This window comes from Agrilus planipennis, unplaced genomic scaffold, assembly GCF_000699045.2.
Source record: "Agrilus planipennis isolate EAB-ADULT unplaced genomic scaffold, Apla_2.0 scaffold272, whole genome shotgun sequence".
Taxonomy (NCBI): domain Eukaryota; kingdom Metazoa; phylum Arthropoda; class Insecta; order Coleoptera; family Buprestidae; genus Agrilus; species Agrilus planipennis.
The window spans coordinates 292,733-310,558 of NW_020439208.1; the positions used below are offsets into that span (position 1 = coordinate 292,733).

The 17,826-nt window shown below is 34.7% G+C and overlaps 1 protein-coding gene across 1 annotated transcript in view; it reads left to right on the forward strand.

The window, feature by feature from the left end:
- The window catches only part of LOC108741704, a 115,643-nt gene that overhangs the window by 87,258 nt on the left and 10,559 nt on the right, over positions 1-17,826 (forward strand). Inside the window, exon 3 of the mRNA XM_018476596.1 lies at positions 11,268-11,336. Coding sequence (XP_018332098.1) covers positions 11,276-11,336 — 61 coding nt within the window. The 5' untranslated portion in view covers positions 11,268-11,275. The remainder of the gene's footprint in view (positions 1-11,267; positions 11,337-17,826) is intronic.

The following is a 17,826-nucleotide window of genomic DNA, read 5'->3' on the forward strand; positions in this document are numbered from 1 at the left end:
TTATTTATGTTGCGCAGATCCAGTGCAAAACAAAACATAGAAATATTTCCTCTGTAATTTGTCGAGGTCAATTAAGTAGAAGCATTTTTGCTACGGCTGTGGTATGAAATTCGGTATACTTATTACATACGTATACAGGAGCAACGTTCTTAAATTCGCATGATTACAGGTAATTGTAAGAGGAACTGCGAGGAGATTATCATTCGACTCGACAAAGTATACTTCTAAAGAAAACTTCCGAAAGCAATTAGACACGTAATGACATAAAAGTGCTGAAAGAACTTATTGTGTTTCAATAATAACCCAACGTTCAAAACCTGTTAAGATTGTTTAAATTGTCTTCAGACCGAGTTGAAAATTTTCGAAACAAGTGGAACAGTCTTGTGCACTTTTTAATTACATTCATGCTACCTCCAGTGAAGTTACAATGACTTCGAAAGGAAACCGCAATCAGGTCATACCTACTAAGCGGACGTTGACGTCATAAAAAACAAATAGATATATATATAAAAGAAACAATGCGTAGAATTTGAAAATAAGAACTTTATATCGCTGATCTGATTTGGTTATTGTGATATTTATTAGTGACATATTTGTCACTATAAGAATGAATGTCCTTTGTTTTGAAACTGTCGCAACTAGACCTCAATATGTCTTGTCATGCATTGGCGTAATAAAGCTGCACTTTATCAGTGCTATATCCAAGATGTATTTTTAAAGCCAAAAAGATAATAATCATAATATAGCATAAATTAGTGAATTCGACAGTACAAACGAACGAAATACGTTTTTGTAAAAGGGCCAGTGAAATACGAAAGGTATAAACCTTTCTATTCTCATCACAGCAATCAGATTTATTTGTCGAATTATAAGCGGATGGTCAAGTAAAAGAAAAATACTGGTATGCAAAGGAAGAAAAAGTAGTTAAAGAGCGGATATAAAGATAGGAGACGAATGATTAGAAGAAGCGGCTGATTTTAGGTATCTAGGAAGTCAGATAAGTCAGGACGAAAGGAGTAGTAGGGTCGAGTAGACTTCAATAAAAAGAGGTCACTTCTATGCTCACGAACGATTAATTTAAAAATTCGAAAAAGATTGTCAAAGGTGTATGTTTGTAGCGTGGTGCTGTACAGGTGCGAAACATGGAGGGTGGCCGCGGCAAAAAAAAAAGATTAGAAGCGTTCGAAATGTGGCGTTATCGGCGAATGATGAGGATATTGTGGATAAAGACGGTTAAAAATGAAGATGTATTAGAAATAATAGGAGAACGGAGGACTCTATGGAAGCCAAAAAAAAAAATAGGCGAAGTAGGTTGGTAGGACAACTTCTCAGGCATGAAGGTCTAGTCAGAGATATATTAGAGGCAGAAACAGGAGTTAAGAGGAGTACAAGTAGACGTAGATTAGATTACTGTTGGCAAATAGTCAAGGATGTGGGATGTTTAGTTCTAGTTAAATGCAAAGATTAGATCAGAACAGGAAGGAGTAGAGGTGCGTGTCCAATCAGTCTTAGGACTGACGATGATGATGATGATGATGAAGCGGTTGGTCACATAAACTATAGTGGATGATAGGTAGATGAACAAATCAAAGTCAAAATCAAATACCACGTTGGTTTCCAATAATATTTCACGTCAAATAATATAAAATCGGTCAATACAATGCTGTCTTTTAGGTGTAATTGATAGCTAGTTGAAAACAGACCTGCAGGTTGAAGAGTTGAAATAACTTACTTACGGCACTTTTCTAATGACTCAAAAAATTTGAACAGTTGGATCGAAGAAGCAGTAAATCTACCTACATAACGGTTTATGGTCAAAAAGGTCAAAATACTTGAAAAAAAGGAAAAAATGATGCTAAAGTTTACCAAACAACACCCAACGTTACCAGCATTCTTTTGTTTATATCCGAAATAAATACGACAGGCAGAAGCAAGAAATATTAAAATCTCAAAGGTCATACAGTTTGATAGATTTCTGTGGATATTAGGATTCTGGATTTACATCGTGTAACGTTGCCTGATGCTCACATTACACGATACATGTTCCAGACTCTGCCTGCATAATAAAAGAAATAATTTCAAAAAGAAGAGATCATCTTCCATCAACGTCAGAGCTGGTCTGATAATGTTAATGTAATTAGGGATGAAACATTGGATCTTGACGTTTTCTACCATCTTGCCTTTGTTTGTTTGGTTAAGCAACTTTCAGCAATTTGAATATTTGCAAAAATTAAAAAGATGTATATTTACGATTAATAATCCAAAAATATGTTGTTATTGTAAATGACTTTCTACATAATGTGATCGTCACATATGTAGAATTTGTATTTATATAAAATTAGGATTTACTTTGAAGCAGGAAATGTACCTGGTTGTGAAAAACGTCATGCCAAATCAGCTTTTTTTTAACCCGAACACAAAAGTAAACGAAAGGGGTGAAGTAAAAACACCACCAATGTACACGGGTCACGTTTAATATTTCAGGATTAAATAACAAAGACAGAAGTTGAAACGCTCCAAAAAAAATCTTTTGTTATTCAACAGAGTTCCTTACTCTTCTAAATCATGATACAAATGTGACCCAAATTACATTTTCAAAGGCACCACATATATGAATCGTCATTGCAAAATCAAAAATTACTATTAAGCATTTAGTTCTTTTCAAAATCCGTTTAGTTCTTTACAAAATCGAATTATATTTTTTGGCAGTAGAATCAGTAGTTTGACCACCTGGAATGTCACATAAGTGTTCTAGTTCGCTCATGACCTACAGCGGATTAGTAACAGATTACTTTTGTTACAAAATGCAATGCATGAATGCGTTTTCGCGGCTATCTTATGGCGAAAAAATTGTAATTAAACTACAGATACCTCAGTTATGTTAGGAAAATAAACAACTACCTATACCTACTAATTTTGAAAGTATGCATGACAATTTTCTAATACAGTGGAATTCGTTTATTATGACTCCGCCTGTATTGACCAACCGCTTAATATGAAGTAATTGCAGTGTTAAGTTTGGTTTTCATATAAAACTCTCCATAGGAAAGTTTGGATGTAATGACTGCGTTTAAAATGACATATCGTTTATTATGACTGGTTCTCAAGAAATCATATCCGGCTATAGTGACCCAAATGATTAATAATAACATTTTCGCTCATTTTTCTGACCCTTCTTATGTATATTGATATTACAATTTATCGTTCTTTTTCTTTTTCTGTTAATAAATATATAGAATTTGTAGTTTTTCTCTCTATTAAACTAAATAACTAACCAAAATAGAAGGTTGTTTATTTTTTAAGACTATGCTTTGTATGACGCCCGCTTAGTATGACGTGTTTGTTATTTCCCTTCGATGTCATTATAAGAGCATTCTACTGTATAATAATTTAATTTTAACTATACTCTTTTTAACGCATTAAAAAAGGATTTCTTTATTGATCATATTTTGTGGATTAACATACTTCCATAAAAGCTACATCTTCCTTACTGATTCAACATCAATTAAAACCAGCGTCAAGTTAAACTGCTGTTTTTTACATCTCATTAAATGTAACGTCTCTTCTTGAAATCGTCAGGTAGATAATTTAAAAAAAAAAACGGTGACGATTTCTTTCGCAATACGGTCATGCAAATAAGAGATTCAAAGAATGTCCGACAATGTCATGCATGGTGGCTGCCCAGTCACTCAAAACGAGGCGTCGCAGGTCGCCTATCCTGATATCCTGTATTAAATACATACATACATAGTTAATTTATACCTGCAACCTTATTCTTTAGCGTGGAGAAAGCATTATAGCGCTATAAAAAAAAGCACGGCCGTACATCAAGCCAGATTACGCACAAAATAAGCACTTGTTTCCTCGAAAAAGGCAAAAATTTACTATCCTACAATATTAAAATTAAGCGACGAAATTAAATTTAATGTTGAAGAAGAATATCTGGAAGATCTTATAGGTAAATGAGTACAAAAGATACAAAAGAGCTTGTTAAGGATGTTTGGGAGGTATGTCAAAATGCTACGAGACAAATAAAAATTTGGAAGAACATTCCTCATTCAATTCTAAAATCCTGTAGAAATTACAAATCGATTCACTAAACCGTTAAAAAGTTATTGAAATTTTAAAAAATTGTAATTTTACACGTCATTTTATGGAGATTCGTTAACCGAACAGATTAAATTTATTTTTATTAACAGAAAAAAAGCTACCAGAAATTTCAAACTTTTATAATAAGTAACTTGAACTCTGGAGAATCACTTTAGCGTAAGGTTATTCAAATTCACTAAATGGTTATCGAGAAAAAAATGAAAAATTAGCTGAAAATCTCGTTTTTACTTGATAATATAATGATAATATTTATAATTGTCTGAAATAAATGCAATTTTAAAGTTTTAATTATTATTTAAACATATTAAAAAGTTTTACGCTCATTATTAATAGAGATTGAAACTAAATATTTTTTTGTTTCGAAGTTGAAATCAAGTTATATTCACTGCCAAAAGTCAGTTAAAAATTTTCCATGTTATTCGTTATTTCTTATTTTATTCAAAATTTTAGGTCAAATTCCAAATTTTCTCAAACGGTATACTTTTTTTTAGTATAGATAGTATTTATTTACCTCATGATATGCTGCAAAACCTAATTAATTACGAATTTATAATTTTACGTACTCTTGTCTCCGATTGTACCTCCCAAACATCCTTAATTAATAGCAGGGTCTTCAATTGTACGTGCCGTATTCACAAAGATAAAAGTAACTACACACACTGTTGTGGTAAATAAAACAAATAAAATTAATAAGTACAGACAGCATATAGTGAATGTGAGCCGTAGAAAATTGCTACTTCTTGAGATTCAATAACGTTGTTTATAGGCAGTGGGTATTCCGTCAGGACTGTCTATAGCGTGCTGATGAGATCCAATAAGCTAGAAATTGTGATACCTACACCAGACAATTTCAGCAAAATACTGACTTTCAAAGGTGCAGACTGATAAAATTAAATTAATTCATACAAATGATCCTAAATAAAATTAAATGCATCTGACAGGAAAATCAGTTAATTTTTTTTTCAGTATGGATTTTTATGGGATAAAAATGAAACATGTTACCTGAATATCAGGAATATTCACAGCAATAAATTTTTTTATCATATTTAACAAAAATGGAAGATGATGCATAATAATTATCGTAACCCAATCCATAACATAAATGTCGCTATATTTTCGTTAAAATAAAGCAGAAACGAGAACGTTTAACAACCCTTTGTACTCTGTATGGCTATATTTAACTGCGTAAGTACGTTGATAACCGGTTGTAAAATATTCAAAATAGAACGAGACAATGCACATTCATCCAATATTAGAATGGTTGTGTTTTTCATCCTGTCAATTAAAGGAAAACGCTCGGAAGAGATAACCATTTACAGAATGGCTTCAAGTTTATTTTGGCACGAATCCTATTCGAGCGATCGGATGCAAAATACGATTGCATCTGTGACACACATACTGACATGCATAAACACGTATTGACTCCAAGCGGAGAGGTCGGTGAACATACATGCAAACAAATGGCACGAATCTCTTCACGTCATCGATTGGTTCATGCTATTTTACGATTGCCGCAAGAAACTTCTCATAGCAGAAAACTCTCGTAAAACAACGCTTTCCAATTGAACAGTTAATCACGTTCATTTACCGAACAAAATGATGTAAACTATCAAAACTAAGAATTTATAAAATAATTCGAAGTGGTCTGTATTCTGTCGAAACTGCCAGACGCGGATCGCGATTTCGATCTTTTTGGATCTCATCAGCGCGTCGCAGACAGCTCCGACAGAACACAGACCAACTTTTACCTGCTGTCTTAACAGCGCGTTTTAGGAAATAGCACAAATGGCGCGGTAAACGCCATCTGTAGTACGATGCTACATTTTGGGATTAGGTATGCTCCAACAAGGTCCATTTAAAGATATGGATATCTACTTGCTGAAACGAATCCCGACGTAGCTAACCTCAACGTGATAGGCACGTTACCATGATCGAATAATAAATAATTTTAATAACAATTTTATTCGATTATGGTAACGTGCCTATCACGTTGAGGTTAGCTACGATGGGATTCGTTTCAGCAAGTAGATTTCCATATATTTAAATGGATCTTATTGAAGCATACGTAATCTTAAACTGTAGCATAGTAGTACAGATGGCGTTTACCGCGCCATTTGTGGTATTTCCTAAGAATTTATATTTCTTCAATTCACTAGTTGGTTCTGGTCATTTATTAATTACCGAAAAGAATTGATAGACGGCTCACCCACAACTCGTTATGAATCATGTCGTTTGTCACAAGTTGTTTACAGAAAACTTGAAGGAAAACTTGAAAACTTTTGTGTGTTTTATTTCCACCAATTACTGACGCTGGTGGGAGGCAGCCCCTCTGGACTACTCCTTTTAAGAATCGTGAGAATGAGTAGGTGGTGGTGGTTGGAAAAAACTTAGACCAGGGTGGATGAACGAGGAATCTAACCGATGGCTAAGCAATGATCTAAACCTCTTGACCAGGAGTAGTCAACCCAAATGATCTTGAGGACCATTTTGGGCTGCATGTAAAATGAAATGCCTCCATATTAGATTTACATGCACTATAGAGATTTTTTGAAATCATAACTGTAAACTCATTAATAAAACAGGCAATATTCGTCATATATTCACAAGATAATTGTTTTAAAATCAAAGTTAATTTTTTTTTATAGTTTCAACAGTTAATTTTTGAATATATTGTTGCGCAAATAATCTATTTTTTGATATATTGGTTTTCATTATTTTGGTCATTTTTGCCATCATCATCATGAACATAGGAACTGTCCTGATCTAATCTTCGCATTTCCCAAAAATAATAACATCCCACATCCTTAACCATTTGTGAATAATAATCTAATCTATGTAGTTCTACTTTTGCACCTCTTAATTCCTTTCTCTGTTTCTAATATGTCTCCAACTAGCCCCTTAAGCCTGCGAAGGTGTCCTCCTACCAACCTATCTCGCTTATTTCTTATTGACTTCCATAGCGTCCTGTTTTCCTACTTTTCTGCTACCTTCTCCTTTCTAGCTTTTGTTTTATATCTCTGCTACTCCTTCCATTCTGAATTATCTGAATTCTTAGATACAGAAAGTCAGTGACCATTGTAAAATAAATAGGTATATTTTGTAAAACGATGGTCAATTTTGGACGATGGAAAAATGTATAATGCAGGCCTCGGGTTGACCACCCCTGTTCGGAAACAGCCTCTATACATACATCTAACGATGCTTTTTAATGTTGTAGTTGCTTTCGTTCATTTAAAACTCTTTAAAACTTCGGATTTTGGTAATTCTCGATGTGTATATCAAAAGTACCAATGGGCGCTAAGTGTTTTTGAGATATGGTCCCTTAAAGTTGCATTCTTTCGTAAGGAATTTGACAGAGGGTCATTTTCCGTAAGAATTTAGCGGCGTCCTTTACAATGAGATCGTATTAATAATTAACATACATATCATTCATCATCATAATTAACCGTTTTAGCCCCTCCTAAGTTGTTCAACCACGTCAAATGTCATATGATCATTAACTTTTCGCATCACGAAATAAACACAATATCACTAAAAATTCCTACAATTGCTCTGAAAAAATGCTACAACGTCGTCACCCACTGAGTCGTTCAAGTGACCAAGTATCTATACAACTAAAACAACAAAAAATCCTTGATTAACTACATTATGCATATTGCGCAAAGAAATTAGTAGCAATGCCGATAAATATCAATATTGCCGTAGGAACCTTACCTACCGTGGTTAATAATAATAATTAAAACAAGTATAACACTGAGACCATCACGGTAGTTTGCTGAAGCAGCAGGTGATTGCATCTTTTTCCATCGCAACCGGGTTGAGATTTGCCATTACTATTGCCTATGCAGATGCGAAGCTGGGAGCGAGTTTAGCTGAGCAAGCTGTGCTAAAGCATAAAATTATTACCACTTCCTTGATCTGGATCTAATAGGATTGCTCACGTAACTGGGTACAAAGATAGAAAGCGCCGCAAACAAAATTAATATTCCTACGTAAAATGCTGATTCTAAGACGGTGCGTAAAACTGGTTCTATCGCCGATTCCCCAGCACTATGCGAAAAGATATTTATCCACCGTGCTTACTGGTGCCAGTCAACTGAGCAGTAAATGGTACTGAAGCCGTGGATACCTATGATCCGAGTTAATCTTCATAGGACACCTGTCTTCTACGCACCTATGCATACCTATCTCTACGAAACCAGTCTGCAACGCTACACGTTTTAATTAAGATATTTATGCGTATACATTATACCGTGCGAACATCGAACTATGTAAAATTGCACGAATAAAAACTTAATTGACGGCTAAGTTACCTCATAGCTACTAGATAACGGGAAAGATTCGCATAGGTTGAAACAATCGACAAGTTGAAGCATTTGGTTCACGCCTGTCAGTAGTCTTCGAAAATAATTTGTAGTGTACTATAAAATTATTGAAAGACTGCGTTTATTTTATCGACATAGTCTGTATGAACCAATCAAAAAAGTAATAGCAACGCCATATTGAACTGATAATAATCACCACATTATTCATACATGAATATGCATCCACTTTTTGATTAACATTTCATTATTATAAGGTCCTTAGTCCTAAGACTGGTTGAATAAGCACCTCCAGTCCTTCCTATCCTGAGCTAATCTTCGCATTTCCCTAAAACTAGAACATCCTACTTCCTTAACTATTTGCGAACAGTAATCTAATCTAGGTCTACATCTACTCCTCTTTCTCTGAGTAGACCTTCATAGAGTCCTCTGTTCTCCTATTTTTTCCAATACCGCTTCATTTTTAACCTTCCCTATCCACGGTATCCTTATCATTGGCCTGTAACACCACATTTTGAACGTTTCTAACCTTTTCGTTTCCGCCGCGCCCACCGTCAAGGCTTCGCACCCGCAAAGCGCCGCGCTCCAAACATACACGCCTTTAACAATCTTTTTCGAATTTCTAAAGTAATAATTTGCGAGCATAGAAGTGACTTCTTTTTATTAAAGACAACCCGGTCCCTCGTTAACATTTAGCAGAGATAATGGTCTTGAACCAAAGACTTGGTTAGGTTGATATGGGTAAACGCCCTGATCAAAATGGAAATGCTATACTAGTGCAGATATATTAAAAGCCTTTGAAACGAAAGCAGAAAATGTAAACGATATAATTCTATAAATATTTAAGCTGACAGGACTGCTGGGCACATTACAGAGATTAAACTAGAATTTAAAATTCTATAAATATCTGAATTGAAGGTACCGTTATGCCAGTAATTGTAAGCTGAAAATTGCAGACGATCCACTTTCACTACGGTTTTCCTCGTAATTATATTCTGCCACAGCATTTTAAAAAAAAGTACAATTTACGGGTAGATACGTACCATATAATAAAATTATGAACTTTGTCTGCCTGTTCATTGAAAATGTACTCTAATATTATTAGGATTTTCGTGACATAAATTATTTATAAAGATAGAGATAAAATATTTAATGTATTTTGGGATTTGCACTTCATGCTCATGGAGTCATAAAATTGATACTGTTATTAGAAAAATTATCATATCTTAATTTTAATTTACATCTCTTGGCAAGACACTATATTTTAGAATTTTGAAGCACATAGACCCAATGCGGGGTACACGTTATTTGCAATATTATAAGAACTAAGAACATCGTGAACAACTTTATCTATCAATATCCAAGTGAAGGTAATAATTTACTTAAAGGTAAATAACATACACAATATTATAACGGCTCTGTAGAATTCCTGACGATATTACAATTTCAAATTATGTACTGAACCTCTTCCTTCGCATAAATTATTATCCATATTGAGAAGAAACGATTAATTGAATAACAAAATGACTATGGTCGAAGACGATTCTGTACATAGTAAGAAGTACAAGCTCAAAATCAATTCGCCTTGGGCGGTTTCCCAGCTGAACGAACCGTACATAAATGCATATATTTGGTTTCAGCGTTTTTTACAAAATAAGAAAACATAATTATAGTACCTTCACGGTATGTCTTATAGATATGTAGAGAACATATTATAATTGCAACAGTAAAAATTCACAGGCTCATGTGAAAAATTCTTTAATAACTTGGTAGGACAGCTTCTCAGGCATAAAGGTCCAGTCAGAGACATATTAGAGGCAGAAACTGGAGTTGAAAGGAGGAGAGGTAGACTAAGATTAGATTACTATTCGCAAATAGTTAAAGAAATGGGTTGTTCTAGTTTTGGGGAAATGCGAATATTAGCTCACGATAGGAAATAGTGGAGATGCGTGTCCAACCAATCTTAGGACTGACCCTATAATGATAAGGAATAACTTACTACACATGCTATTGTAAAAGGACAATAAAATCAGTGAAGAATTCATAGTCATTTAACAACTAAGACCCCAGCATCCGCTCTATTTAAGATTTATCTAGAAGTCCCAAGAAAATGGAAATGCAAATGTCACGGAATGGGGTTCCTCATTGGTAAAGTAACGCTACCGTTTGTGATGATCAGGTTCTGATAGCTGACGACAAAGATGACTCCAGCCACATGTTGAGGAAGCTGGAAGAAGAATATGAGTGATGGGGTTGACAAGCAATTACAAGAAGACTGAACGCATGATGATGTTTTGACGTAGGACATCACAAACTGAAGAAGAAATTGTGGAATCTCAAAGGTGAACCACGTAAGAATTGACAGAATTAGAGAAATAATGAAAGTTGAAGGAAAGATCCTAGACACAATAGAAAGGAAATAACTATCATGGTGCGGTCACTTACAGAGAATAAACTAAGATAGATGGCCAATAATAATTTTTCAATTGATTTCACCGGGAAAAAGAAAACGTAGCACCTTTCCAAGAAGATGGAGACAGGATATTGCTGAAATCATGAGAGTTAGGGGTCTAGGGGTAACAGATAAAGTTGTATAGCAAAGAATTATTAATTCTTAATTTCTAATGCATTCAATAAATTTTGAACAAAATAGATCAGTTCATCGTATCATTTTTTTAAGATATATTACAACACATGTGTGTGCATAGTTTATATTCTTCCATTTCGTGTCGTCCGTCCGATTCCGATAATGTGCGCGAACCTTTAGATGTAACGTCAAATCCTTTTATGGCAAACAATCGCTATTATTAATATGAAACTTCTTTTTTTTTTCAGATACCAAAATGAAATGTTACGTCTGCTTAACTGGTTTTCTAGTCTTAGTTAATATTTGTGGAACTTTAGGTAAGTGCTCATGTAGAAATACGTATACATTGTAAGCAACCTGTGTACAAACCATCACAAGTTACAACAAGAAGTCTAGTTTTTTTTTTCACCGAGAGATAGGGCAATCATAAATATACTTTTTCAACAAATTTTCACTTGCATCAATTAAATTTAATAATCTGCGCTAGTTGATGAAGATTCCAAAAAATCGTAACAAAAGTTTCTTATTACGAGGGTGGATTGATAAGTTTCCGGCCTGACCAAGAAAAACAAGGTTTTTAAAAATTTTTTTTTTTTATTTCTCAACATAATCTCCTCCAAGGCTGATACATTTCTCATAGCGGTGTTCCAGTCTATTAATGCCATCTCTATAGACTGATTCGTCAAGCTCCTCAAAATAACCATTTACAGCTTCGATTACTTCTTCATTGTCCGCAAATCTCTTACCGCCAAGCCATTTTTTGAGATTAGGGAACAGAAAATAGTCACTCGGGGCTAGGTCTGGAGAGTAAGGAGGGTGCGGCATCAATTCAAACTTTAGATCGTTGATTTTAGCCGTCGCAACGATTGACGTGTGCGCTGGTGCGTTATCGTGATGAAACAAGATTTTTTTCTTCGCCAGATGAGGTCGTTTAATTTTCACCTCGTGGCTCAAACGTTGCAATAAGTCTGCGTAGTATTGACCAGTGATAGTATTACCCTTTGCAAGGTAATCAATGTATATAATACCTCTTGCATCCCAAAAAACAGTAGCCATAACCTTGTTCGCCGAAAAAATTGTTTTTGCCTTCTTTGGAGTTGGTTCCCCTGGTCCAATCCACTGTTTAGACTGTTCTTTGGTTTCAGGAGTGTAGTGGTGGACCCACGTTTCGTCAACGGTTACGAATCGACGCAAAAATTCGCTTGGATTACGCTTATACAATGACAAATTTGCGGTAGAAATGTTTTTTCGAATCAATTTTTGGTCGACTGTTAGCAAACGCGGCACCCATCTTGCACAGAGCTTTTCCATATGCAAATGTTGGTGCAAAATATGTTGCACACGTTCATATGACATCTTACAGGTCTCAGCTATCTCACGCACTTTCAATCTGCGGTCTCCCAGCACTATTTGATGAATTTTTTCGATCATATCTGGAGTTGTGACCTCAACGGGGCGTCCTGAGCGAGGCCCATCAGAGGTGCTCACACGACCCTTTTTAAACTCGGAAACCCACTGCTTAACGGTTGAATATGACGGGGAGGATGTCCCCAGTGTTGAGTCCATCTCTTTTTTAATTTCCTTCGGCGTTAACCCCTTCAAATAAAAGTATTTGATGACAGCACGATTTTCCTGCTTTTCCATTTTTACGAAAACCACAGAGGCGTCTTGTTCAGCGTGCTGTCAAACCTACACTAGCAAGGAGATCGGGCTGAAACTATAGCTACAAGCTATCCAAGGATGGTACTATAGAATGTCACCTCAAGGTAGGCCTAGTGGCGTCATCTCTTGGTTAGGCCGGAAACTTATCAATCCACCCTCGTATTTATCAAAATGACACGGAAATTCAATGTCTATACACAAACAAGTTTACACTTCCTAAAAAAGTTTAATTATAGAATGAAATTTCGCGACGGTATACGATCCTTTCGCTACAAATAACGCCAACAAAAATCGTCAATTAAACACACTGGTCGGAATTTAAGGAATTACGTACTAAATGTATCGAGGAACTGTAACACTTCGCGCTTCAATTAAAACTTGATGACAGCTACGAGTTTAGCGACAACGAAAAACATTAATAGAACGAGACGACCACGTTATGGTAACATTACAACAACTGTAAATTAAACTGCATCCTCGATTTTTTACTTATGCTATGTAATAACCACAAAACAAAAACTACTCTGGTTCAATAAATGCTGTAGGTAGGTACCTAGCGTAATCGTAATAGTAATAGTAATAACGGCAGCTTTTATACGCGTGTTAGTGTGTCAACGTTCTAATTTATTTTTTCACCTCCTTTGTGATTAGGTGTGACCTGTTTACCCTTTTTCAGAAGGACGAGGATACATAACCAAAATTAATAAATTTTTGTTTGTTTCCGTCTGCATCCTGTGGAAAATCAATGCCCAGCTAAAACTGAACTTTTTGTGACAATTGCAATCGCACAGATTACTATGGGGTTGTTCGGAAAGTCATTTCGTTTTTTTTTGTGGAAATGAAAGACAGTTTTCGTATAATAAACAAATACTTTATTAAATTATATATTGACCGTTCTGGTCCAACACCTTTTGCCATCTTTCTGGTAGTAGCATAATTCCACGCTCATAAAATTTTTGGTCTTTGCTGGCAAAAAACTGATCGAGGAGGTTTTTGACCTCCTCATTTGAGGTGAAGGTTTTACCGTCTAAAAAATTTTGGAGTGACCGGAACAAATAATAATCCGATGGTGCCAGGTCTGGAGAATATGGTGGGTGTAGCATTGTATCCCATTCAAGCTGTAAAAGCTTTTGGCGAGTGACCAAACTTGTGTGAGGTCTCGCGTTGTCTTGGTGAAACACTACACCTTTCCTGTTGATTAGTTCTGACCTTTTCTGTTGAAGTGCATCATTCAGTTTGTCCAGCTGATGACAGTAGACTTCCGAATTAATCGTTGTGTTATCCGGTAAAAGCTAAAAAAAAACGATTCCTTTAAAATCCCACCAAACAGACAGCATCACCTTTTTTTGGTGAATATCGGCTTTGGAAATGGTTTGAGCCGGTTCATCTTTTTTGCTCCATGACCTCTTGCGTTTGACGTTGTTGTATACAACCCATTTTTCGTCCCCAGTGATGATGCGCTTCAAAAACGGATCATTTTCGTGACGTTTGAGAAGCGAATCGCAGACGTCAATGCGGCGACACAGATTTCTCTCTGTGAGAACATGGGGAACCCATACATCGAGCTTCGAGGATAATCCCAGGCCTTTCAAGTGGTCATAAACTGTTGAATTTGATAAATTTAACCTCAATCCGATCTCACGTGTTGTTATTCGCCGGTTCACATCAACTAATGCCTTTATCGCGTCTTTATCAGCTTCAACCGGCCTTCCCGAACGTGGTGCATCTTCGACATCAAAATTGCCGGATCGAAATTTAGCGAACCAGTTCTGGCACTGGCGTACTGTCAACACACCTTCTCCATACACATCAGTCAATTTCTTTCTGGCTTGAACAGCATTTTTACCCTTTCTGTAGTAAAACAGTAAGATATGTCGAAAATGCTGCTTATCGCTCTCCATATTTAAAAGGGCACCAACCAAAAACTACTGCGTAGAATTAATTGGAATTTTTCACACACAAGCCTTGCTATATGAGCTCTCATAGCATATAAAAATTATACGGCTTAAATGTGAAGTTGGGTGCAAAAGAATACAATTAAATCCTCTGTCGGGAAAAAACGAAATTACTTTCCGAACAACCCGATATATTTGGCTAATTATTACGCGGATAAGCAATACTAGCATATTATACAACACAAATATCTCTGTTTACTAATTTTAAATTTCTATCCCATATAGGTAAATACCTTCCCTGCGTGGCTTTCGCAAATGTTGTAATTGTTTTACACTTACACTGCCGATTATGCAGTTTCTTCATCATGAATTAAAAATTGCATTTATGCTAAAGTTTTAATAATATGTAATTCAAATTCAAAAATAAAGAAATAAGGCATATACTTAGTGCTATTTTGACATCCATACTACCATCTAGTAGCAATGTTCCTTGATGTAGTAAAGAGAAATACATTTACGTTTAATTTAAAAAAGTCCAATAAATCATTCGAAAATTGTTTAGTATGTTTAAAACTGTTTGGGCCCTCGCTACATATCTACATATAAACCATTATTTTTTTATTTATGTGCAATAAAAAACAACTGGTGTTTTTATTTTTGGAAGCTTGAAGTAAATATAATAGGGAGAAATGCGGTCTAGGCATCATTGACTTACTTCCTACACAATAATGGTTGAAATATTAGAACCTTTTACTGATTAAAATAATCAAAGGTTTCGTTCATAACACAACGCAGTTGGTAATTTGACAAAACCCTAAATTACCTACAACCACTTAAGTTATAAAAACACTGGTTGAAGTGCAAAATCACTGATTATAGCGCGCATAAGACTATAAAACAGAAATAAAATAGGTGTGGATTATTAGCCACTACATAATAACAAACGTGCAATCAAAATAAAAGTGATAACATGCTCATAAAGCGGTATTTTTATAAGGGTGGAGCAGTGATGGGAGTACATAATAATAACTTAACCCTTACGTGTATTTTGCAATTATTATTAGTTCAGAAATATTAATATATCGGAAGATGCTAGATAGAGAACATCAAGAATATTGTATGAGGAACCGCTTGAAAAATTCAATAACTGGAAGGACTTGTGTTTCCATATATACATATTATAGTCAAAACCGCTGTTGTCCCACGAATCGTCTAATTTCAAGTTTGTTTTTCTTTTTTTGCAATTAATCAAACCCCCCAAACAAAATCCGTATAAAATAAATAAGGCCGACTTATACAATTTCGGCATACGACAAAAAGAGATAGGTTTATAATTTTTAACGGTTCTAAAAAGTTTTGATATACAAATGTCTCTTATGCGCATTTGTCAGTTTCATGTGGCAACTTTTACAATATGAATAATGACACACATATTTCCACCGTCCTCGTCAAAGAAAGCTATCAAAATCTGACAAACGAATTTTGAAAAATATGCAAAGATATGACAACAGTAATTTGGATATTTAGAAATTGCAGTATATCAGGTCCGTAGGGAGGGTAAAGAGTACAAGAAAAAATTGGCTTTACACCATTTATCCCCGACTTCATCACAAAAAAAAACTATCAATATATGACGAACGAATTTTGAACAATATATACGTTACAACTAGGGTTGCCACTCGCACTTTATTATAAAGTATTGTACTCTATTTCGACTGTGCGTACGTTATACTTTACAAGACACATAAAGTACGCAAAAATACTTTATTTAAGGCCTTAAGTAAATATCGTAATTTTGTAAGCGATTATTCTAAATTCAAAGTATTTCTACATCAATAATATTACACAGAAAAATGGCAAGTCATATTTACGGAACAATCTGATTTCCTGAATCTGTTCAAAGTAGTGTCACTTTTGCTGTCCATTCCGGCCACTTCAGCATTTACAGAAAGAGTATTCTCTATTATGAACACAAAGTGGCGGGATGACAGGAATAAAGCTTCATTAAAACTAATTAAAAATGAACTTTTAGTTTATTTAAATCTTTGTTTGCCATGTTTAGAGGCTATTAATGTATTTAAGAGCGACAACAATTTGTTACTGTCTGCTAGGCGTAACAAAAAATATGTTTTGAAAAACAAAAAATAAAATACTTTATTTTTATGCTGACTACTTTTTTTTTAACCTTTTAATCGAGAAATACTTTATGTAAAGTCTGAAAAGGTGGCAACCCTAGTTACAACAGCACCTGCAATTTTTATATCAGAAATTGCATAGCTGTAGTTTCAAAAGGAAGTGCTGAGAGCATCCTTATAAAAATTCTAACTTTAGACATTTTGTCACCGTCATCCACAAATAAACTTATCAAGATCTGACAAAACAATTTTTAATAATTTGCATTTATAAATCTTGTATGTCCAAATGTAGGCAACGTATCGCCATCTAATGAATAATCTGTGCCACTAAAGTACTTCATTTTGACTGCTTAATAGAAAAACTTCTCGTTCAAAAGAGAGGATGCAGACTACAGTTAAAACAATTTAACTTTACAGATTTTGTTCAATGTAATTCAAACAAAATTATCAAAATCTGAAACAAATTTTGAGTAATATGCAAGATGTAGCACCTGTAATTTGAAGTTTAAGAAATGATAAAACTTTAGGTCCAACGGGAAGTGCAGGGAGTACAGTTACAAACAATCTGACTTTACACATTTTGTCCCTGTTCTCTTCAAACAAAATTATCAAAATCTGACAAACGAATTTTGAATAATACGCAAGATGTGGCACCTGTAATTTGAACTTCAAAAATTGCACAATTTCAAGCCTAAGAGGAAGGGTAGTAAGTTTAGTACAAACAATCTGACTTTACACATTTTGTCCCTGTTCTCTTCAAACAAAATTATCAAAATGTGACAAACGAAGTTTATATAATATGCAAGATGTGGGCCCTGTAATTTGAACTTTAAGAAATTGCACAATATCAAGTCCAAGAGGAAGGGTAGGGAGTACAGTTACAAACAATCTGACTTTACACATTTTGTCCCTGTCCTCTTAAAAAAAATTATCTAAATCTGATGAAAATTTTGAAAAATTATGTGGAGTACCTACCATTAGAAGGGATCGCTATAAGAAATACGAAAATACTTTTCTCATAACATTTAAAAGCATTTTTAGAAGACATTTCGGTCATTAATCTTAGAAAATATTACAACGCCTTAGGTTTTTAATGTACGACTAGGAAAATTGTA